Source organism: Oncorhynchus gorbuscha, linkage group LG08, assembly GCF_021184085.1.
Source record: "Oncorhynchus gorbuscha isolate QuinsamMale2020 ecotype Even-year linkage group LG08, OgorEven_v1.0, whole genome shotgun sequence".
NCBI lineage: Eukaryota > Metazoa > Chordata > Actinopteri > Salmoniformes > Salmonidae > Oncorhynchus > Oncorhynchus gorbuscha.
This window is the reverse complement of record NC_060180.1, coordinates 61,743,671-61,768,132: the sequence shown is the minus strand read 5'-3', so window position 1 is coordinate 61,768,132 and position 24,462 is coordinate 61,743,671. Positions and strand designations below refer to the sequence as shown.

Below are 24,462 nucleotides of genomic sequence, written 5' to 3'. Positions count from 1 at the left end.
TTCATATGTACAACGCATATACAGGCCGGGGCAATATAAAGAGAGAAACGTCGGACTTATTGCTTAACTAGATGTTCTGTTAATTAGCTTATTACACTCTACATTAAACTCTTTTTACATATTTTACATGGCGAGCACTACACATTCTATCTGCATACAAAAGACAAAATTATTGCACAACTGATTATTCTTTAAGATGAAAATGTACCAGTTGTGATAGCATAGTTTTGAGCCATAATACATTTGAATTCTATTGAAGTGATTAATGATTTAACATGCGTCTTGAATGACAGTGGAGAACAGTCACACACAGTTTAATCTTTCAACCAAGGCTTTTATTGCTTATCTGCGGACGTGGAGAGTTATGACTGTGCTTCTAAGTTGGTAGTACATATTTCTAAAATGGTTGTGATGCCAGGCAGACTGTATAAATCATTTTCAGTGTGTGTGCGCGCTATGTCTTAGGAATATTATTTTGTATGTTGGTGAACAAATATGTATTACTATGTGAGAGTGTGTGTGTGCTTAACTTCGATGTATTCTGAGTTTCACTGTTGTCTCTCCACATAACCAAAGTTTCCTGTCATTAACACTAAAATCATTCCAGAGACATGTTGTACAGTAGGAACAATGTTGTGTGAAACCTACCTATCGCTAGGAACGTAATGATACAAAATGTACTGTGACAAGAAACTCTCTAACTTCTGTCCTACGACCTTAACGCCAGACAAGGCTACATGTACTTTGAGTTAAATGCATGTTAATTACAATGTGCTTCACAAATGTTCTTAACCCTGTGCATTTTATGCCTGAGCGATGCCAAAGCATTGGTCTTAAATATCCCTTTTCCATCCCACTTTAAAGTCCTTTCCTCAGATATTAATGTAACTACCATGTAAATACAGCACTTAGATTTTATAGGCCATTTAATCCAAAGTGGGACCCTCCTTTCTCTTCCCTCTCTCTATCCCTTTGTCTGGTCATGTTGTTCCTTCTCACCCTCTCTCTATCCCTTTGTCTGGTCATGTTGTTCCTTCTCACCCTCTCTCTATCCCTTTGTCTGGTCATGTTGTTCCTTCTCACCCTCTCTCTATCCCTTTGTCTGGTCATGTTGTTCCTTCTCACCCTCTCTCTATCCCTTTGTCTGGTCATGTTGTTCCTTTCTCACCCTCTCTCTATCCCTTTGTCTGGTCATGTTGTTCCTTCTCACCCTCTCTCTATCCCTTTGTCTGGTCATGTTGTTCCTTCTCACCCTCTCTCTATCCCTTTGTCTGGTCATGTTGTTCCTTTCTTACCCTCTCTCTATCCCTTTGTCTGGTCATGTAGTTCCTTTCTCACCCTCTCTCTATCCCTTTGTCTGGTCATGTTGTTCCTTCTCACCCTCTCTCTATCCCTTTGTCTGGTCATGTTGTTCCTTCTCACCCTCTCTCTATCCCTTTGTCTGGTCATGTTGTTCCTTTCTCACCCTCTCTCTATCCCTTTGTCTGGTCATGTTGTTCCTTCTCACCCTCTCTCTATCACTTTGTCTGGTCATGTTGTTCCTTTCTCACCCTCTTTCTATCCCTTTGTCTGGTCATGTTGTTCCTTCTCACCCTCTCTATCCCTTTGTCTGGTCATGTTGTTCCTTTCTCACCCTCTCTCTATCCCTTTGTCTGGTCATGTTGTTCCTTCTCACCCTCTCTATCCCTTTGTCTGGTCATGTTGTTCCTTTCTCACCCTCTCTCTATCCCTTTGTCTGGTCATGTTGTTCCTTTCTCACCCTCTCTCTATCCCTTTGTCTGGTCATGTTGTTCCTTTCTCACCCTCTCTCTATCCCTTTGTCTGGTCATGTTGTTCCTTTCTCACCCTCTCTCTATCCCTTTGTCTGGTCATGTTGTTCCTTCTCACCCTCTCTCTATCCCTTTGTCTGGTCATGTTGTTCCTTCTCACCCTCTCTCTATCCCTTTGTCTGGTCATGTTGTTCCTTCTCACCCTCTCTCTATCCCTTTGTCTGGTCATGTTGTTCCTTCTCACCCTCTCTCTATCCCTTTGTCTGGTCATGTTGTTCCTTCTCACCCTCTCTCTATCCCTTTGTCTGGTCATGTTGTTCCTTTCTCACCCTCTCTCTATCCCTTTGTCTGGTCATGTTGTTCCTTTCTCACCCTCTCTCTATCCCTTTGTCTGGTCATGTTGTTCCTTCTCACCCTCTCTCTATCCCTTTGTCTGGTCATGTTGTTCCTTTCTCACCCTCTCTCTATCCCTTTGTCTGGTCATGTTGTTCCTTTCTCACCCTCTCTCACTCATTTGGGGGAAAGTAGTGTCAATACCAGATGGCTGCATGGGCAATTCTAACAATCCTAAACCCTGTAGAAATAGCACTTGACCTTGTGGGGACTAACAAAATGTCCCCAGTTGGTCATATTTTCGTTCGTTTACTATTGTTGTGAGGACTTCTGGTCTCTAAACACGTCCACACAAACACACACCAATACATCGTGGACACAGACATCCAGCTTGGAGATTGAGGTGAAAATGACCTGTAAGGTTGTAGGAACCTCAACAAACCATTGAATCGTCCGTCACCACTTCTGTCATTCCGATTGGTCCTCAGTGGTACTTCGCTCACACTGCATTTCTGATTGGTCCACTTTCTGTATGTTCTCGGGCGGGGTTCCATGTTCCTTCGCCGGCTCCGATTGATAAGTCTCAGGGAGGTGGGGGTGGTCAAAATCACAGGCTAGCTCTGATTCGTCAGTGTGGGAAGGGCTGCACTCTAAGATAAACTCTTCTGTTTGGTCCTCTGTTAGTGAGAGGCTTTCCTGAAGAACCAATTCCGATGGCAGGTCCGTATTGTCAGCGGGGCTGGTTTCAAACTCCAAATCTGATTGGTCCTGTGTGAAGTGGACAGGACTTTCCTCATACATATCGTTCAATTGGTCCTCCATGTCAGGCGGGGTGGGGTCCCGTGGTAATGAGAGGCCTCTGTGGCGGTTCCAAAGCTTGTGGAGCTCTGTCACCTCCGAAACGTTGGTGGTGTTGTTGCCGCTGTCACGGAAACTGGCCAGTGGGGGGCGAACTTTCACTCCTGTCACGGTCACTGAGCCTTCTATGGCCTTACGAAGCTAGATATTGGACAGAGAGAGGAGAGGTAGAGATGGAGGAATAAAATAAGGAGCAAGGATGACAAAAGATGAGGGAGAGGATTGAAAGAAGAGTGGAGAGAGAGGATGGAACATTGTGGAGTCATTTTGGAGTAAACAATGTGATTCATATTACACTTTTGATTAGATCTTCAAATTTACAGGATTGTTGCCAAGGCAACCTTAATCTGCAGCAATTTTTGTAATGAGCAAATTGATTAGCCTGAGGTTACTGCTGATTCATGAAGCGCAATATTGTCCTTAGAACTGATCTAAGGAGATGACAATATTCAAACACAATCACAATCAAGCCACAGTAAACAGGAAGGTTTCCTGTGATGTGCTTGTTGGGATTTTAAGATGAACTGCCCTCAATCACTCATAGCATGATGACAACAGTGTGAAAATAGAAACTAATCAAACTACATGACATCACAGTGACATCAGAGTTCTAGTGCACAGGAACACCCACCTCCCTGAGGGAGACGACTCCCACCAGTCGTCCAGTACTGGTCACATAGGCATGGTCCAGCCCCAGCAAAGAGAATATGGTGTGAGTCTGAAGAAAGAGAAGGAGAGAGAGAGCACGAGACAGAGAGGGTAGAGCAGATTAGAAGGAACAACATGACCAGATAGAGGGATAAAACAAAGGAGATATGGAAGAGAAAGGAAGGTCCCACACTAGATTAAATGGCCTATAAAATATAAGTGCTGTATTTACACTGCCGTTCAAAAGTTTGTGGTCACTTAGTAATGTTTTTGAAAGAAAAGCATTTTTTTTGTTCATTACAATAACATCAAATTATTACATTGTTAATGTTGTAAATTATTATTGTAGCTAGAAAAGGCAGATTTTTTTTATGGAATATCTGCATAGAGGCCCATTGTCAGCAACCATCACTCCTGTGTTCCAAAGGCACATTGTGTTAGCTAATTGTCGTGGAATTATCAGAATTTGTTGGTAACATTTGTAAGATGTTTAATATTCATCAAATGTGTGTAAGTTACTTCTCATCAGAATGGTATTTTTGTGTAATTCTGTGGTGAGGTTGCAGTTATCTGTTCTATGTCAAAACTAAGTTGCCTGGGCCGCTGAGAGGGGAGAGGTCAAAGTGTCATCACATATCTTTTACTCCCTACCTTTTCTAGTGGGGAAAGAAGAAACGACACTGCAACCCTATCTTAACCTATAGCCTCACCCTCCTCTCCGTGAGTTTGTCCAGGAGTTTGTGTTTAGAGTGGGTTGTATATAAATTACAATTTGATATATGCCTGTTGATATGGAGGATTTGGGTTTGGGAAAGGAGACAAAGCTGAACGATGAATTATGTGTGTCTTTGCTATTAAAGGAACTCATTTGCATTGTAAGGGGGCTCTCAGAGGATTCACTGGGAGACACTGAAATATCTGAGAGTCACAGGATTGTGATAAGAGCTCATATAATTAAAGATGGACTTTTATAACTAACTCTGACGTGTGTGTGTGGTTTGCTCCCATTATTTGGTAAATAGAGGAAATTTCCACGACAATTGGCGACGAGGAGGGGATGTGAATCTTCACTCGGTGACCGTTCCTACGATCTAGGTGAATAAATCGTGCACGAGGGATTCCCTAAACTTGGGATCTCAGGGAGAACCACACTTCAGGAACAAAGCAGATGGACCAACCTTTGATCTAAGAGGAAGCGAGCCGAGTGGATTCCACATCTCAAACTGAATTTTTTTTTAAGAAAAAGGTGAGCGAACCACACACAGATTTGAAGTCGAGTTTTTTAATTATGCCTGTTACGTATACTCTGAGCGTGAATTCCTTTGTAAGGAAGGCACCTTGGCGGCGTAAGCAGGGCCGAGTCAGAGGAGAGTAATCTGGGGGTTTAGTGGACTCAAAAGATACTCTGCGCTGTCCGGTTGCCAGTGACCAAGAGCCCTCCTGACACTGACTTGATCACAGTGGGGATTTGGTGAGGTCTGTCGGGGTGATGGGCCAGGGTGACGGTGTGTTCTAGGTGAAACACGGCACTTGGTGAAGCCCTATTGGAAGAAGGACCTCATTCTGTGCGTCTGTGTGATTTGTCTCAGTGACCCTCAGATGTGGTGAATTCCAATTATTTTAAATGTGCTAGGATTACTCTGTGTGAGTATGTAATAGTTGTTGGACCGTTCTGTGTGAGCGGGATAGGGTTGACTCTGTGTGGAAAAACCTTTTGAAAAAGTTCTATGTGAAAATCTGAACAATCCTGTGTGGATGATCTTGGAAGTTCTGTGTGAGTACCTAAGATTTTGAAAGTTTTATATGGATTCTGTGAATTATTTGAAATTATGATAAATGGTATGTGTGTATAAAGTAATGCGGAGAATGATTAGATACAATTTAAACCACCCATTCGTAGACGTACGTAGGTTTTGAGTTGATATCTTAAATGGATAATTTGATAAAGATGAAATTGTTAAGCACTATTAAAATAATCTACAACATCTGGGAAATTGAGCTTTAGAAACTGATTAGAGTGTGTCCACTTTTGGTTATTTTACCCTAACGATGTAACTGGATTATCTCCGTCTGGGTGAAACATGTTAAATTAAACTGCCCTTAAGGTCTGAACATGTTATAATTATTTAAATGACTGTATCAATAGAGAAGACAGTTACCTAAGTTAAAGAAATTCTGAATAATAGCGGGGAGAGAATGGCAATGGAAAGTGGTTACCGAAGTGTTTTTCATTCTTATAGATTGACTGACGCATGTTATAATTTTAGCGCTGCGTGTGTTATTTTTAAAGAGATAGGATACATTTCATAAGTGTGGAGAGCAGAAGAGGAAGTTATAAAGTTGGGTTTTAATCTTACGATAGTGGTAAGGAAAAAAACGTTGAAATGAGAGGGGTTATATTTTTGCCCACTGGGGGAAAAATAAGTAGGAAAGTTTAGTTGAAAGTATGGAAGGGAGTTAGTTGTTATGTTGGCTACTAATTGTCAGGGAAAGTTGCTGGAGGCAGGTAGATTGTTGTAGAATAACGTACATTTGCGTTATTAGTTTGAATATACAATAACCTTACTCTAATTGTTTTAACCGTTGTTCAGGTACATTTTTTTCTGTATTTCTAGCAGCTGATTCGCTAGGTGGGCATCATAGATTTGTGGCGTTTATATTTACTGTATTAGGCTATGAGAATTGGGAGACTGGATGTCTGAATCATAAAACATTGTAAGGACAGATTCTGATGGTTATTGATTCTTGGTTTGATTGTTTAAGTAACACCAGTTAATTTGAGCAGGAAAGTCTAACGTTATGGTATGTTTCCATTATATGGAACAATGTCAGGTCATTAAAGGTGGTTGCTGGATTGAATAGTACGCCAACCTGTTGACAGAAGACTGAATGGGTATGAATGCTGAAAAGCAAGCTGGGGCCAAAGACTAAACTAGTATGTTAAGTGGGGGAGTATCATAGATGTTAATTATGGATGTGCTATAGTAGTGAGTTCTTGTGTAGTTTGTTATTTGCATGAATTTATCACTGTATAGAGGAAATTTCCAAGAGATATTCCAAGTTTAGTGAAGTGAGGAGGCGACTCTGGGATGCTGGCCTTCTAGGCAGAGTTGCAAAGAAAAGGCCATATCTCAGACTGGCCAATAAAAAGAAAAGATTAAGATGGGCAAAATAACACAGACACGGGACAGACGAACTCTGCCTAGAAGGCCAGCATCTCGGAGTTGCCTCTTCGCTATGGACGTTGAGACTGGTGTTTTGCGGGTAGTATTTAATGAAGCTGCCAGTTGAGGACTTGTGAGGCGTCTGTTTCTCAAACTAGACACTAATGTACTTGTCCTCTTGCTCAGTTGTGCACCGGGGCCTCCCACTCCTCTTTCTATTCTGGTTAGGGCCAGTTTGCGCTGTTCTGTGAAAGGAGTAGTACACAGCGTTGTACGAGATCTTCAGTTTATTGGCAATTTCTCGCATGGAATAGCCTCATTTCTCAGAACAAGAATAGACTGAAGAGTTTCAGAAGAAAGGTCTTTGTTTCTGGCCATTTTGAGCCTGTAATCAAACCCACAAATGCTGATGCTCCAGATACTCAACTAGTCTAAAGAAGGACAGATTTATTGCTTCCTTAATCAGAACAACAGTTTTCAGCTGTGCTAACATAATTGCAAAAGGGTTTTCTAATGATCAATTAGCCTTTTAAAATGATCAACTTGGATTACCTAACACAACGTGCCATTGGAACAAAGAAAATAGCTTTTCTTTCAAAAACAAGGACATTTCTAAGTGACCCCAAACTTTTGAACAGCAGTGTACATGGTAGCTACATTCATATGGGGGTATGGAGAGAAAGAGAGAACGAGAGAGAGAGCAATAGATGACATCCATTAAACTGTCAATGAGAACAAATGGACTATTCAAAAAATGTCAGTCTAGTGCAGAGCCTTCTATTTGTAATGGAAGGCTCTGGTCTAGTGGAGCTGCGTGCCATCACATTTCTGTCACCAACCCCATCAATTTAAAGGGACGTCAATTAACAATTTACTTGTTGCCTGGTATTAGATTTGAGTCATTTAGCAGACACTTATCCAGTGGATACACTTAAGCATTATAAACTAAAGAGTTCCTCCAAAAATAACAGATGACAGCTAGGTTGGTTGTGCAGATTGATATGGGTTGATTGACAGGTGAACTGATGATGACACACCTTATGCAGAGACGTCCGCTCCACCAGCTGAAAAGGGGCTGGGTCAATCTTGCAGTTGTTGAAATCCACTGGCTCGTCCAACTGTTGCTCCTCCCACTCCGCTATCTGTGGTAGGGGATTCAGAACTCTCAACCAATGAGTGGGCTAGATTAACTTCGCCGTGCGCCCATGTTGGAATGTTTGGCACCGGCTGAAACTTAATTACATTCAATTTGGAACCGTGTTGCCTGCCGGGTGTGAGCCATTGTGCCCCTCTGTGTCTGACGGTGAAGTGGGCTCAAGACAAAGGTGATAAATAAAATGTGTAGTAATTAGTCGGTTTCTGTGTTTTCCCATGCTAAAGGGATCGCTTTGGATCAAATATGTTTTATCTGCCTTCCCAATGAAAATGTGTCAGAAAATTCTAACATTTATTTGATGGAAAAGAGATCTTGTATGACTCTGGACAATACACCACGCTGCCTTGTTGACAAAATCCCTCAATGATGACTGTCTAAAAACACATACAACCAATCACTGCATTTTAAAGTTATTGACAGTTAATCTAGTGTTCAGTCTTACTTCGTTTGTGGTCATGTCATCCTCGACTTCAGGAGACTCCTGAAAACAAAGAGAGACAGTGGTTACACCCCAGAGAGGATTCTACTGCCCAAAAGCCAGTTTTAGCATGGGCACCGCCATTGAGTACTTTCACCCTGTTTAAGTAGTCAACTGGGTGGGACTTCCAGAAGAATCACATAATTCCATCCAGGTCCTCAGGAGGGATCAGCCAATGAATTATACGTGTGATAAAACATTCCGTAACTGCAGGAGGCAGTAAATCGCCAACCTTGTTTTTTTACCTGTTCAAACAACACACTTGAGGGAGCATTATGCACCCTTTCAGTTTGTTTACCAAGTAGGATGTACTGTTTATCTTTTGTTTTATATGTAATGTAAGTGCCTTACTGTGTTTGGACACCAGGAAGAGTAGCTGCTGCCTTGTGGGGATACCTAATACCTAATAAATACAACAACAAAAAACTAATAGAAGTAGTAGAAGAAGAAAATGGACTACTTCAAAAATAGAGAGCAATAGTAATGGCATCTTTTTGTAGGCACGAACGGAGGCTAACTCTGCCATGGCTCGTTGGCCAAAGCCCTATGAGGAAATTATTATTTTGATTTTTGTATTCTTTTTTTAAATAATTGCTCTGTGGTAAACACAGGCTTAAGAGATCTTATACGTTTTGTTCTATGAGATAAGCTTCCTCAGCTAAATTCACTTTTTGTGAATTTGCATTTATGTAATCAAGACAAGCACATAAAGGCTTCATAATTCCTAAACGTCATGTTAACTGACTGATATTATCTCATAGAAAAAAAAGGACCGAGCACGCCCCCATTCTCATCGACGGGGCTGCAGTGGAGCAGGTTGAGAGCTTCAAGTTCCTTGGTGTCCACATCAACAATAAACTAACATGGTCCAAGCACACCATGACAGTCGTGAAGCGGGCACGACAAAACCTAATCCCCCTCAGGAGATGGAAAAAATTGGGCATGGGTCCTCAGACACTCAAAAGGTTCTACAGCTGCACCATCGAGAGGTTGCATCACTGCCTGGTATGGCAACTGTTCGGCCTCCGACCGCAAGGCACTACAGAGGGTAGTACAAACGGCCCAGTACATCACTGGGGCCAAGCCTCCTGCCATCCAGGACCTCTATACCAGGCGGTATAGTGTACTACACTTAGGTTGGAGTCATTAAAACTTGTTTATCAACCACTCCACAAATTTCTTGTTATAGTTTGGCAAGTCAGTTAGGACATCTACTTTGTGCATGATACAAGTATTTTTTCCAACAATTGTTTCCAGACAAATTATTTCACTTATAATTCACTGTATCACAATTCCAGTGGGTCAGAAGTTTACATATACTAAGTTGACTGTGCCTTTAAACAGCTTGGAAAATTCCAGAAAATGATGTCATGGCTTTAGAAGCTTCTGATAGGCTAATAGACATAATTTGAGTCAATTGGAGGTGTACCTGTGGATGTATTTCGAGGCTTACCTTCCACCTCAGTGCCTCTTTGCTTGACATCATGGGAAAATCAAAAGAAATCAGCCAAGACCTCAGAAAAAATATTGTAGACCTCCACAAGTCTGGTTCATCCTTGGGAGCAATTTCCAAACGCCTGAAGGTACCACGTTCATCTGTACAAACAGTAGTCCCCAAGTATAAACACCATGGGACCACGCAGCCGTCATACCGCTCAGGAAGGAGACACGTTCTGTCTCCTAGAGATGAACGTACTTTAGTGTGAAAAGTGAAAATCGATCCCAGAACAACAGCAATATACCTTGTGAATATGCTGGAGGAAACAGGTACAAAAGTATCTATATCCAAAGTAAAACAAGTTCTATATCGACATAACCTGAAAGGCCGCTCAGCAAGGAAGAAGCCACTGCTCCAAAACTGCCATAAAAAAGCCAGACTACGGTTTGCAACTGCACATGGGGACAAAGACTATACTTGTTGGTGAAATGTCCTCTGGTCTGATGAAACAAAAATAGAACGGTTTGGCCATAATGACCATCGTTATGTTTGGAGGAAAAAGGGGGATGCTTGCAAGCCAAAGAACACCAGTCCAACCGTGAAGTACGGGGATGGCAGCATCATGTTGTGGGGGTCATTTACTGCAGGAGGGACTGGCACACTTCACAAAATAGAGGGCATCATGAGGATGGAAAAGTATTGAAGCAACAGCTCAAGACATCAGTCAGGAAGTTAAAGCTTGGTCGCAAATGGGTCTTCCAAATGGACAATGACCCCAAGCATACTTCCAAAGTTGTGGCAAAATGGCTTAAGGACAACAAAGTCAAGGTATTGGAGTGGCCATCACAAAGCCCTGACCTCAATCCTTTAGAAAAATTGTGGGCAGAACTGAAAAAGTGTGTGCGAGCAAGGAGGCCTACAAACCTGACTCCGTTACATCAGCTCTGTCAGGAGGAATGGGCCAAAATTTATCCAACTTATTGTGGGAAAATTGTGGAAGGCTACCCGAAACGTTTGACCCAAGTTAAACAATGTAAAGGCAATGCTACCAAATACTAATTGAGTGTATGTAAACTTCTGACCCACTGGGAATGTGATGAAAGAAATAAAAGCTGAAATAAATCATTCTCTCTTATTATTCTGACATTTCACATTGTAAAAATAAAGTGGTGATCCTAACTGACCTAAGGGAATTTTTACTAGGATTAAATGTCAGGAATGGTCAAAAACTGAGTTTAAATGTATTTGGCTAAGGTGTATGTAAACTTCCGACTTCAACTGTATATATATATATATATTTTTTACTGCTCCTCTTTATTTACTTGTTACTTTTATCCATATTTTTTGAAACTGCACTGTCGGTTAGGGGCTCGTAAGTAAGCATTTCACTGTAAGGTCTACACCTGTTGTATTCAGAGCATGTGACTAATAAAATTTGATAACCAAACGTATAAGATCTCCTAAGCCTGTGTTAACCTCAGGCCTTCTTTTCGGCGTATATCATTAAACCCCATTCTTTCCCCATTAATTTCCCCATAGGAATGGCCAGGACTACAAGCTGGCGAACTCTTTGGAGATGACTTCAATTGCACTGCCCATGCTCTCACAGACACCACAAATGGGACAGATACAATGTTGCATCCTCTAACTAGATCTAAGTTACACCAGCATACATACATGCAGAACCAGCACACGCACAAATATACAATATTTCCTTAACTAACATACCACCACTGCATACGACAATGAAAAATGAACACATAACAAACAACACCACCTAACACATAACCACATTCAGAAGTGCATGCTTCTGCCCCTGTAACTACTCACTGTTGATTGAGCTTTTTGGCTAAATAATCAGATGAATCACTAAAATGACTCCGGTTTCAACTCAGGTTCGGTCAACTCTCCTTCTCTCCCTTGCTTTCTCTCCTTTCCTACACCAATCTCTCCCTTCATTGCTCATTCCCTCTCTCTCTGTCTCTCCCTCTCTCTCTCGCAAGTGCTATGAAGCTACAGTATATTTTGGGTTGGTAGAAGTACTCAAAATGATTTGGATCGGTCACTTGCTCAATGCTAGGTCGCTAGGCAACGGTTACTTAGCAACTGTCTCTAAGAAGGGTGGAAGTCTTACCGCCGCCATGGAGATCCTGACGCGTTTGGGCCCCCTGCTTTCAGGATCCTCCAGCTCTGCCAGGCTCTTACAGTCAGGGAGGGAAGGGAGTAGCAAACACATCATTAGCACAATGTTAGGACAACATTAAGATTCTCTGAGGAGAAAGTAGAGGTTGAGGTAGCATATGAGGATACAAGAATAGACACGCACGCACACACACCTCGAGTAGCTCTCTTTCAGGGTCACCACAGGAGAGGGTCTGCTGAGAGCCTGAGAGAGGAGACGGAGTCAGCGTGTCTCTATTAATTGAGAGAGTGTGCATACTGTTGGTTGCCTCTGTGTTGTGAGTAGTAGGGACAGTTTTCATAGCCGACTTGAGTGGCAGCTGAGAGATGGACACAGCTTGGCTGAAGGAGGACTCCTCTGTTGAGATCTAGATAGAGAGACATGATTAGGGCTGTTGCGGTTACCGTATTACCTCCACAGCGGCATTCATGAGTCAAGACCACAATCAAATTCCACGTGACCGTTGATTCACGGTAATCTCCTCTTATGCACTCACCCAACTGGCTAATGACCATCAGGTCCTAATGGTCTGGTACTCAGGGCTCTACTGTCCCTCCATCAGGTCCTAATGGTCTGGTACTCAGCACTGTATTGTCCCTCAAACTACTCTGACATCAATGCAAATGCAATCGAAAATCACATCAAACACTTATCACCAAATTGTATCATGCTTTTAGAACTCACCTCACTGAAGTAAGTGTTCTTATAAGCTCAGACATTTCTATACGCCCAGACATTTCTATATGCAATCCTGTGTGAAAGCAGAGTTTTGAGGGTTGCCACTAAAAAAAGGAACCCAGCTGCTACTATATTTATTTCTCAGCTGCTACTATATTTATTTCTCAGCTGCCACTATATTTATTTCTCAGCTGCTAATATTAAGCACATGCTCCATTATAAGACCGGAGTACCCTACCTGGCATGATTGAAAAACCAACTGCGGAGCCTATTTGCTATTTGAGTGCATACAGATGACATGTACTTTTCCCCTGCTCCTATTCCATTTGTTAAATACACCATTCTAAATCCAAACAAATTTGACATACAAAGTCAAATTGAGAACAGTCTGATGGGTGAAAATATGATCACTTGATGAGAGAACAGCATGTGCAGCCTGAGGCAAGGAACAAAGCGCAAACTTTTTATGTGACCTACTCTAATCATCAGTAGCCTATAGTCGCATCATGCAGCCCATATGTTTTGATTTCTAAGACATTCTATGGTTTGTATCATTTACAACTAAAGTTGCCAAATTACTCTAAATCTAGCATATAGGACCAGTTTCCAATGAACACTTATGCTCAACATATAGCCACTTCAAATACACTCGCTCCAGAATGGGAAAAATAATCTTTCTATTTTATTCAAAGTTCAATTATATTATTCTTACTATAAAATCCTATAATATAACATAATGGCATGGGGCTTTTAGCATATGTTGTTTGATAAATGAACAAGCCTACAGCCTATGGCATGGCCCACAGCAAGATAACATATAGTAGGCCAATTCATATTCTGATCTTCTGAAATACATTTTCTTCATATCGTAATGTTTCTTTAGACCTGCCAAAAATAAATCATGGATTTATTGTGATGGCGTAGGCTATATTAAATGGATTTATTGTGATGGCGTAGGCTATATTAAATGGATTTATTGTGATGGCGTAGGCTATATTAAATGGATTTATTGTGATGGCGTAGGCTATATTAAATGGATTTATTGTGATGGCGTAGGCTATATTAAATGTTTAGGCTATATTAAATGGATTTATTGTGATGGCGTAGGCTATATTAAATGGATTTATTGTGATGGCGTAGGCTATATTAAATGGATTTATTGTGATGGCGTAGGCTATATTAAATGGATTTATTGTGATGGCGTAGGCTATATTAAATGGATTTATTGTGATGGCGTAGGCTATATTAAATGGATTTATTGTGATGGCGTTTATTGGCTATATTAAATGGATTTATTGTGATGGCGTAGGATTTATTGTGATGGCTATATTAAATGGATTTATTGTGATGGCGTAGGCTATATTAAATGGATTTATTGTGATGGCGTAGGCTATAATAAATGGATTTATTGTGATGGCGTAGGCTATATTAAATGGATTTATTGTGATGGCGTAGGCTATAATAAATGGATTTTTGTTATACTTTTAAAAAATGTAGATGAATGTAGATGTTCCAAAGGCATGCATCAGCGGCTTGTATGTGTGGAGGCCTGGAGATGCTAAATGTGTTGGTTAGATATCAGTCAATTACCACGAGACCGGCAGTCATGACCCCCACAGCTCTACACATGGTACATGCGTAAACACACGCAAGCACGCACACATATAGGCACAGACGTAAGCACACACAAAGCACAGGTACACAGTGGTTAGAGGTACTCTAGTGAGTAGAAGGCATGCTGAAGTAAGATGGTGCGGACAGACATGGCAGCTCTGCTTCTAGCTCCTAAGCAACTTGCAGTATATTGTTTTTTTGTGTGTTATTTCTGACATTATTAACCCAGAAGTTTGTGTTATTACATATAGCTGAAAATAACTCTTGGATATCAGAGCAGCGGTAACTCACCAGTATTAGAACCAGGAATACTACTTTCCTGATGTGGATCCTTTGTTCATAACCCCCAGGGCAATTGAACTTATCCCAATGGCTGCTCCAAGACGGCGCCGGCAGAAAAGAGGTATTCCGAGTATATTACTCGCTAATGTTCAGTCAGTGTTTTTCACTGTCTTTTTACTGTGGTTTTATTTCTTTACCTACCTATTGTTCATCTAATACCTTTTTTGCAGTATTGGTTAGAGCCTGTAAGTAAGCTGTAAGGTCTACACCTGTTGTATTCGGCACAAGTGACAAATAAACGTTGATTTGATTTGATTGTGTGATAACACACAGAAACTCAAGTCCTTTTGTTCACCCAACCTAGAATACCTCACAATCAAAGAGAATTCTCTTCGGTTATAGTCACAGCCGTTCATATTCCCCCTTAAGCCGTTACCACAATGGTCATCAAGGAACTACACTCGACTTTATGCGAACTGGAAACCACATATCCTGAGGCCGCATTTATTGTTCATGTCGATTTTAACAAAGAAAATTTGAGGAAAACGCTATCGAAATTTTATCAACACATTGACTGTTGTACTCACTCTGGAAAAACACTTGACCATTGCTACTCCCCCTTTTGAGATGCCTACAAGGCCTCCCAAGCCCTCCCTCTCTGCAAATCAGATTACAACTCCATTTTGCTCCTCCCTTCCTATAGGCAGAAACTCAAACAGGAAGTACCCATGCTAAGGTCTTCTCAACACTGGTCTGACCAATCAGAATCCATGCTTCAAGATTGTTTTGATATCACAGACTGGGATATGTTCCGGGTAGCCTGTGAGAATAACATTGATGTATACACGGACACGGTGACTGAGTTCATGAGGAAGTGTATAGGGGAAGTTGTTCCAACTGTGATTATTAAAACATACTCAAACCAGAAACCATGGACAGATGGCAGTATTCACACAAAACTGAAAGCGCAAACCATCGCATTTAACCATGGCAAGATTACTCGGAATATGGCAAAACGTCAGCACAGAGACAAAGTGAAGTCACAATTCAACAGCTCAGACATGAGACGTATGCTGCAGGGCCTACAGGCAATCACGGATTACAAAGGGAAATCCATCCACATTGCGGACACCGAAGTCTTGCTCCCGGACAAGCCAAACATCTTCTTTGTCTGCTTTAAGGATAACATGGTGCCACCAATGCGGCCCTCCCCCAAGGAATGTGGGCTCTCATTCTCTGTGGCCAACGTGATCCCTGTCTGCTGTCCCCACTTGCTTCAAGATGTCCACCTGAATGGCACGGTGGTCTAAGGCACTGCATCGCAGTGCTAGCTGTGTCACTGGAGATGCTGGGTTCGAGTCCAGGCTCTGTCACAGCCGGCCGCGACCGGGAGACCCCTGGGGTGGTGCACAATTGACCCCCCGTTGTCCGGGTGAGGGGAGGGTTTAGCCGGCAGGGATGTCCTTGTCCCATCGTGCACTAGCGACTCCTGTGACAGGCCGGGCACAGTGCATGCTGACAAGGTCACCAGGTGTACAGTGTTTCCTCTGACACCTTGGTGCGGCTAGCTTCCAGGTTAAGTGGACATTGTCAAGAAGCAGTGTGGCTTGGTTGATTTGTGTTTCAGAGGACGCACGACTCTCTACTGTCGCCTCTCCCGAGGGAGTTTCAGATATGAGATAAGACTAACTACCAATTGGATACCACAAAATTGGGGAGAAAAAGGGGGTAAAAAAAAGAACAAAGGTAACTGAACTAAATGACTAGCACTCACTTTTTTTTGTACCTTTATTTAACCAGGCAAGTCAGTTAAGAACAAATTCTTATTTTCAATGACAGCCTAGGAACAGTGGGTTAACTGCCTGTTCAGGGGCAGAACGAGATTTGTACCTTGTCAGCTCGGGGGTTTGAACTGTCATCATGAAGTGCTTTGAGAGGCTATTTAAGGATCACCTCCACCTTCCCTGACACCCTAGACCCACTTCAATTTGCTTACCGCCCCAATAGAGAAACAGACGATGCCATTGCACTGCACACTTCCCTATCCCATCTGGACAAGAGGAATACCTATGTAAGAGTGCTGGTCATTGACTAGAACTCAGCCTTCAACACCATAGTACTCTCCAAGCTCATCATTAAGCTTGGGACCTTGGGGCTGAACTATGCCCTGTGCAACTGGCTCCTGGAGTTCCTGACGGGCTGAAGGTAGGAAACAACATCTCCTCCCCGCTGATCCTCAACACAGGGGTCCCACAAGGGTGAGTGCTCAGCCCCCTCCTGTACTCCCTGTTCACCCATGACTGCGTGGTCAAACACGCCTCCAACTCAATCATCAAGTTTGCAAACTACACAACAGTAGTAGGCCTGAATAACAACAATGACGAGACAGCCTACAGGGAGGAGGTAAGGGCCCTAGTGGAGTGGTGCCAGGAAAATAACCTCTCCCTCAATGTCAACAAAATTAAAGAGCTGATCGTGGACTTCAAGAAACAGCAGAGGGAGCACACCCCTATCAATATCGAAGGCACAGCAGTGGAGAAGGTGAAAAGCTTCAAATTCCTCGGCGTACACATCACTGACAATCTGAAATGGTCCATCCACACAGAGTGTGGTGAAGAAGGTGCAACAGTGTCTCTTCAACCTCAGGAGGCTGAAGAAATTTAGCTTGGCCCCTAAGACCCTCACAAACTTTTACAGATGCACAATTGAGAGCCTCCTGTCGGGCTGTATCACCGCCTGGTGCAACCGCAGGGCTCTCAAGAGGGTGGTGCAGTCTGCCCAATGTCACAGGAAGGCCAAAAAGATCAAGGACATCACACACCCAAGCCACAGCCTGTTCACCCCGTTATCAACCAGAAAGCGAGGTCAGTACAGATGCATCAAAGTTGGAAATGAGAGACTGAATAACAGCTTCTATATCAAGGCCATCAAACTGTTAAATAGCCACCACTAGCTGGCTACCAACCCGGTTACTCAACCTGATCTTAGAGGCTGCTGCCCTATATACATAGACGTGGAATCACTGGCCACTTTAATAATGTTCACATACTTCTTTACTCATCTCATATGTATATACCTTATTCTACTCTACTGTATTTTAGTCAATGCCTCTCCGACATTGCTCGTCCTAATGTTTCTATATTTCTTAATTCCATTCTTTTACTTGTAGATTTGTGTGTATTATTGTGAATTGTTAAATATCACTGCACTGTTGGAGCTAGGAACACAAGCATTTCACTACACCTGCAATAACATCTGCTAAATATGTGTATGTGACCAATAACATTTGATTTGATTTCATACTGAAATCAGACAACCTTTAGAGATGTCCTTTACCAAACCAGCCCACACTCTGTAATACACCGTAAAACACTTACTTAACTCACACATTTACTGCAACCAATGTAAGTCCCAACACCTATCCACACATTGTGTAATGAACTTTAAACATAGCTTCCCTACCTACCCCTCTACCCTCGAGGATGACAGTGACTAAGTCGCAGGCAGTGCTACCTCATCACGCGAGCGTGAGTCCGACTCACCTCCGCTACACTCACCACGAAGCGGACCGCATGGCGTGCGTTGTTACTGGTGCTGTTGGAATGTGTGTGTGTGCAGGGTGGGCTTAGGGGATTGTCCATGGTGCCCAGGTTGGACAGGTGTGTGTGTGTGTCCAGTGTATGTGTGTCATTGTCCTTGGCGTGCCTCCGGAGGTGGTCTAGCCTGCGCGATGGACCCAGCTGGAGGGACAGGAGTGACTGGAGCTGAGAGCGCTCTATAGAACCCAACAGGATCATAGAATCTGGAGGACAGAGAGAAAGAGGGAGAGAGGGAGGGGAGAGAGGGATAGGATGATAAAGAGGGGAAAAGAAAGAGAGGAAAATGGGAGAGAAAATAGCAAAGGATAATAAGGGAGAAAAGACCGGGGAAAGGGGAGAAAAAGAGGAAACAGTAAGGGAGAGTACTAAGCAGAGTACAGAAGAGATGGAATAGGACAGAAAGTCAAAAAGCTGGAAGACGTGGGAGAGAAAAAGGAAAGCAGTAGAGAATGACAATGTGTAATGGAGGAAGGATGCATCTTGAAATTATAGCAGACTATACACACATCCTTACCCGTGGACTCGACCAGGGCCAGTGTTTTGAGCTGTCCAATCAGCAGGACCTCCTGTACATCTCGATAGGAGGAGGAGAGAGTGATGTAACGCACGTCTCTAACCATGATGTCCTCCACACGGACGTTATACTTCCTGAAGGAGGAGAGGAGGAGAAGAGGGGAGTAGGGTAAGAATGAAATGTCCGGAAGAAAGTTGGAAAAAAAGAGAACAAAGAATATAGGGAGTATAAAATAAAGTGAGGGAGATTGAGACACGAACAGATGGACAGAGACTCACTCGTGGTGCCCCATACCAAGCTCAGGGAGGTAGGGTAGTTTCTTGATCCTGATGATAGAGTCATACAGCGAGGGCTGAAGGGACTGGGCTACGGCGTTGGCCAGGATCACCGCTATCATCACCGGCAGGATGTGGCTGATCTGACCCGTCAGCTCAAACACGATGACTGCCGTCGACACTGTGTGAGTCACAGCCCCTGACAACGCTGCCGCACCTGGGGAGGAGGGATACAGAGAGCCTGGATCATAATGATGAAGATGAATATGGATTTTATCGTCTAATGTGGTGGAAAGCGACATTTATCTTTTTGCTTTCCACAGCCTCCCTAGACATACAGTGTCTTCGGAAAGTTCAGACCCCTTGACATTTTCCACATTTTGTAATGTTATAGCCTTATTCTAAAATTGATTAAATAGTTTTTTCCCCTCATCAATCTATACACAATACCCCATAATGACAAAGTAAAAATAGTTTTGAAATTTTTGCACATTTATAGGCAAATAAAAAAACTGAAATATCACATTTAAGTAAGTATTCAGACCCTTTACTCAGTACTTTGTTGAAGCACCTTTGGCAGTGATTACAGCATTGAGTCGTCTTGGGTATGACGCTACAAGCTTGGCACCCCTGTATTTGGGGATTTCCTTCCATTTTTCTCTGCAGATCCTCTCAAGCTCTGTCAGGTTGGATGGGAAGTGTTGCTGCACAGCTATTTTCAGGTCTCTCCAGAGATGTTCGATCGGGTTCAAGTCCGGGCTCTGACTGGGCCACTCCAGGACATTCAGAGACTTGTCCCAAAGCCACTCCTGCATTGTCATGGCTATGTGCCTAGGGTCGTTGTCCTGTCTGAGGTCCTAAGCGCTCTGGATCAGGTTTTAATCAAGGATCTCTCTGTACTTTGCTCAGTTCATCTTTGCCTCGATCCTGACGAGTCTGCCAGTCCCTGCCACTGTAAAAAACATCCCATAGCGTGATGCTGGCACCACCATGCTTCACCGCAGGGATGGTGCCAGGTTTCCTCCAGATGTGACACTTGGCATTCAGGCCAAAGAGTTCAATCTTGGTTTCATCAGACCAGAGAATCTTGTTTCTCATGGTCTGAGAGTCTTTAGGTGCCTTTTGGCAAACTCCAACCAGGCTGTCATGTGCCTTTTACTAAGGAGTGGCTTCCGTCTTGCCACTCTACCATAAAGGACTGATAGGTGGAGTGCTGCAGAGATGGTTGTCCTTTTGGAAGTTTCTCCCATCTCCACAGAGGAACTCTAGAGCTCTGTCAGTGACCATCGGGTTCTTGGTCACCTCCTTGATCAAGGCCATTCTCCCCTGATTGCTCAGTTTGGCCGGGCGGCCAGCTCTAGGAAGAGCCTTGGTGGTTCCAAACTTCTTCCATTTAAGAAATGTTTTGGTACCCCTCCCCAGATCCGTGCCTCGATGCAATCCTGTGTTTTCAACGGATTAAATAAAAATAAATCTTCAGCAATCTATACAAACGACCCCATAATGACAAAAAGAAAATATGTTTTTATACATCTTTTGCAAATGTATAACAAAAAAAAACAGAAATACCTTATTTACATAAGTATTAAGACCCTTTGCGATGAGATTTGAAATTGAGCAGCATCCTGTTCCCATTTTTTTATTTTATTGATTTAACCAGGTAGGCCCAGTTGAGAACATGTTCTCATTTACAACTGCGACCTGGCCAAGGTAAAACAAAGCAGTGCGACAAAAACAACACATAAACAAACGTACAGTCAATAACACAAAAGAAAAGAAAAATAGAAACATCTATGTACAGTGTGTGCAAATGTAGAAGATTAGGGAGGTAGGCAATAAATAAGCTATAGGAGGCGAAATAGTTACAATTTAGCATAATACTGGAGTGATAGATGTGCAGGTAGAGATACTGGGGTGCAAGAGGGTAAGTAATAATATGGGGATGAGGTAGTTGGAAATGCTATTTACAGATTGGCTGTGTACAGGAACAGTGATCGGTAAGCTGCTCTGACAGCTGATGCTTAAAGTTACAGAGGGAGATATAAGACTCCAGCTTCAGAGATTTTTGCAATTCGTTCCAGCCATTGGCAGCAGAGAACTGGAAGGAAAGGCGGCCAAAGGAATGGTTGGCTTTGGGGATGACCAGTGCAATATACCTGCTGGAGTGCGTGCTACAGATGGATGTTGCTATGGTGACCACTGAGCTGAGATAAGGCGGGGCTTTACCTAGCAAAGACTTATAGATGACCTGGAGCCAATGGGTTTGGAGACGGATATGTAGTGAGGGCCAGCCAACGAGAGCATACAGGTTGCAGTGGTGGGTAGTATATGGGGCTTTGGTGATCAAACGGATGGCACTGTGATAGACTACATCCAGTTTGCTGAGTAGAGTGTTGGAGGCTATTTTGTAAATGACATTGCTGAAGTCAAGGATCGGTAGGATAGTCAGTTTTACGAGGGTTTATTTGGCAGCATGAGTGAAGGAGGTTTTGTTGTGAAATAGGAAGCCGATTCTACATTTAATTTCGGATTGGAGATGCTTAATGTGAGTCTGGTAGGAGAGTTTACAGTCTAACCAGACACCTAGGTATTTGTAGTTGTCCACATATTATAGGTCAGAACGACGCCAGGACAGCGGAGTCAATCACCACCTTCCGGAGACACCTGAAACCCCACCTCTTTAAGGAATACCTAGGATAGGATAAGTAATCCCTCTCACCCCCCTTTAAGATTTAGATGCACTATTGTAAAGTGACTGTTCCACTGGATGTCATAAGGTGAATGCACCAATTTGTAAGTCGCTCTGGATAAGAGCGTCTGCTAAATGACTTAAATGTAAATGTAACCCTCCAGAGCAGTGATGCTAGTCGGGCGGGAGGGTGCGGGCAGAAATCGGTTGAAGAGCATGCACTTAGTTTTACTAGCATTTAAAAGAAGTTGGAGGCCACGGAAGGAGTGTTGTATGGCGTTGAAGCTTGTTTTGATGTTTGTTAGCACAGTGTTCAAAGAAGGGCCAGATGTATACAGAAGGGTGTGGTCTGCGTAGAGGTGGATCAGAGAATCACCAGCAGCAAGAGCGACATCATTGATAAATTTAGAGAAGAGAGTCGGCCCGAGAATTGAACCCTGTGGCACCCTCATAGAGACTGCCAGAGGTCGGGACAACAGGCCCTACGATTTGACACACTGAACTCTTTCTGAGAAGTAGTTGGTGAACCAAGCGAGGCAGTCATTTGAGTCTTTGAGTCTGCCCATAAGAATGCGGTGATTGAGTCGAAAGCCTTGGCCAGGTTGATGAAGACGGCTGCACAGTACTGTCTTTTATTGATGGCTGGTATGATATCGTTTCTGACCTTGAGCGTTGCTGAGGTGCACCCATGACCAGCTCGGAAACCAGATTGCATAGTGGAGAATGTACGGTGGGATTCGAAATGGTCGGTGATCTGTTTATTAACTTGGCTTTAGAAGATTTTAGAAAGACAGGGCAGGATGGATTTAGGTCTATAACAGTTTGGGTCTAGAGTGCCTCCCCATTTGAAGAGCTATCCAATCTTTGGGGATCTCAGATGATACGAAAGAGGTTGAATAGGCTAGTAATTTTTTTCTCCAATTTTCGCCTAAAATGACATACCCAAATCTAACTACCTGTAGCTCAAGGATTTTCATATTCTTGTTACCATTTGAAAATAACTGTAGGTGGTGGGTCTTAAAGACACTCCCCATTATTGATTAAGGGGACATTAAGATTCATATGTTTTGCTGTAGGCCTTATAATAAGATACTGTTGCTATGTGTCTAAACTCTGCCACTATACGTTGCACAAGCTATCTATATTTAGTCTTTGTAGTTAAGCCCTGGCTGTTGTGAGAGTGTGCTTGCAGTCTAGGTTTGAGTCCGACCGAAACTAGATAAAGAGACAAAACCACTGTCTGGTTTTGACATTTTGATCTTGTGTGACAGTAGACAATGCTAATAAATTCAGAGAAGCTACTGTACTAGGTTGCCTTATAAGGTAAGCTCAACTTATTGGTACACACCTACATTGATGTAGGTTATCATATCAGTAGGGAGTGATCACATGTATAAAATCAGTTGTTTGCTCCCCCCCTTAGGTGGGGAGCAAACTTACTCGGAAACATGTTCCCGTTGTCAACTTCTGTCTGCAATTGCATGAATAAATTAATGATTGATTTACTTAAAGATATTGTCTGATTGCTGATTTCACCAATAAGCAAATGATTGACAAGGAACCTACCTCGACAGAACTACTTTGATGTTTGTGGAAATGTGAATTGAATGTAGAATGTAAAATAATAGCTCTGGTAGAAGAAAATACAAAGAACTTTTTTTTTTCTCTTCCACCATCTTTGAAATGCAACAAAGTTCCCACACCTAGCCATCACTCTGGTTGTAATTATGCTGGTGTCCACAAGATGGTAGCAGTGTCTGTGCAAACAGAACTTGAAGTATGAGCACACTACATGACATTTAGTGTGAAGTCAGGCAGGTACATTTGGGCAAATCGTGAAAGAAGACATTTACATTCACATTACATTTTTCTGCAATAATATCGTCAAATCTGTGTACTTGGACTCTGATTGAGCTTTTCCAGTATTAGTAGCCATATTATAAGTTCAACATTTGCAAAACACCCAGTTTTCATAACTTCATAACTCTCCATATTCTTAATTTTTGTCCAAAAGGAAAAGGCTGGCTGTCGTACAAGGTTAGCAGCTACACTTTGCGACAGATACGGGGTTTCCGGATACTCCCGTAAAGCCCAGCTCATTGGCTATCTAGCTAGCTTTGTTTGATCCCGATTGGTGCTTATTTGACAGTTACAGTTGATCAAGTGAAAACCGCCCGCGTCATCAGCGTGCCATGAAGGCGTCGCTCTTTGACCAAATTTGGTGTCCTATAAGATATACTACACCCCTAATCATATAGTGAAGTCTGGTTATGTTCTAGGATCTCTGAGGAATAAATATGAATGTGATTTGACTGGTTGAAACAACGTTTAGGGTTAGATTTCACAGATTCCTTTCTTTGCAAATTGAACGAGTGGAAATACAAATTCGATCGTGCATGCTATATGGACCTTTTTAGGATATGAAAAATTATTTTATCTAACAAAAGGACACTTCATATTACCTCTGGGACACTTTGGATGATAAATCAGAGTAAGATTTCAGAGTGTAAGTACCCATTTCACCTTCAGATGTGAATTTATCAAACCTATCGCTGTGTTTCGTTGTTAAGAGCTCTCCACAAACAATAGCATGGCAGTTTTTCGCAGTGATAGCTACTGTAAATTGGACAGTGCAGTTATATTAACAAGAATTTAAGCTTTCAGCCGATATAAGACTCTTATATGTACCGACATTTGTTGTTTCTCTAGAATCAGCAATTGTGACAAGGAGCTGCAGGATTTAGAACGGTCCCGTTGACGGGCCGCCTATCCCTCAGATGTTTTA

At 42.6% G+C, this 24,462-nt stretch overlaps 1 protein-coding gene across 1 annotated transcript in view; it reads right to left on the bottom strand.

Annotated features, from left to right (window-relative positions):
• Positions 1 to 2,159: 2,159 nt before the first annotated feature.
• Positions 2,160 to 24,462, bottom strand: part of LOC124040672 (chloride channel protein 2-like) — a 110,887-nt gene continuing 88,584 nt past the window's right edge. Inside the window, exons 16-24 of the mRNA XM_046357749.1 lie at positions 18,992 to 19,205; positions 18,714 to 18,847; positions 18,143 to 18,402; positions 12,181 to 12,393; positions 11,979 to 12,044; positions 8,371 to 8,409; positions 7,810 to 7,914; positions 3,592 to 3,678; positions 2,160 to 3,101 (exon numbers count right to left, since the gene is read on the bottom strand). Of these exons, the coding sequence (XP_046213705.1) occupies positions 2,571 to 3,101; positions 3,592 to 3,678; positions 7,810 to 7,914; positions 8,371 to 8,409; positions 11,979 to 12,044; positions 12,181 to 12,393; positions 18,143 to 18,402; positions 18,714 to 18,847; positions 18,992 to 19,205 (1,649 nt within the window). The 3' untranslated portion in view covers positions 2,160 to 2,570. The remainder of the gene's footprint in view (positions 3,102 to 3,591; positions 3,679 to 7,809; positions 7,915 to 8,370; positions 8,410 to 11,978; positions 12,045 to 12,180; positions 12,394 to 18,142; positions 18,403 to 18,713; positions 18,848 to 18,991; positions 19,206 to 24,462) is intronic.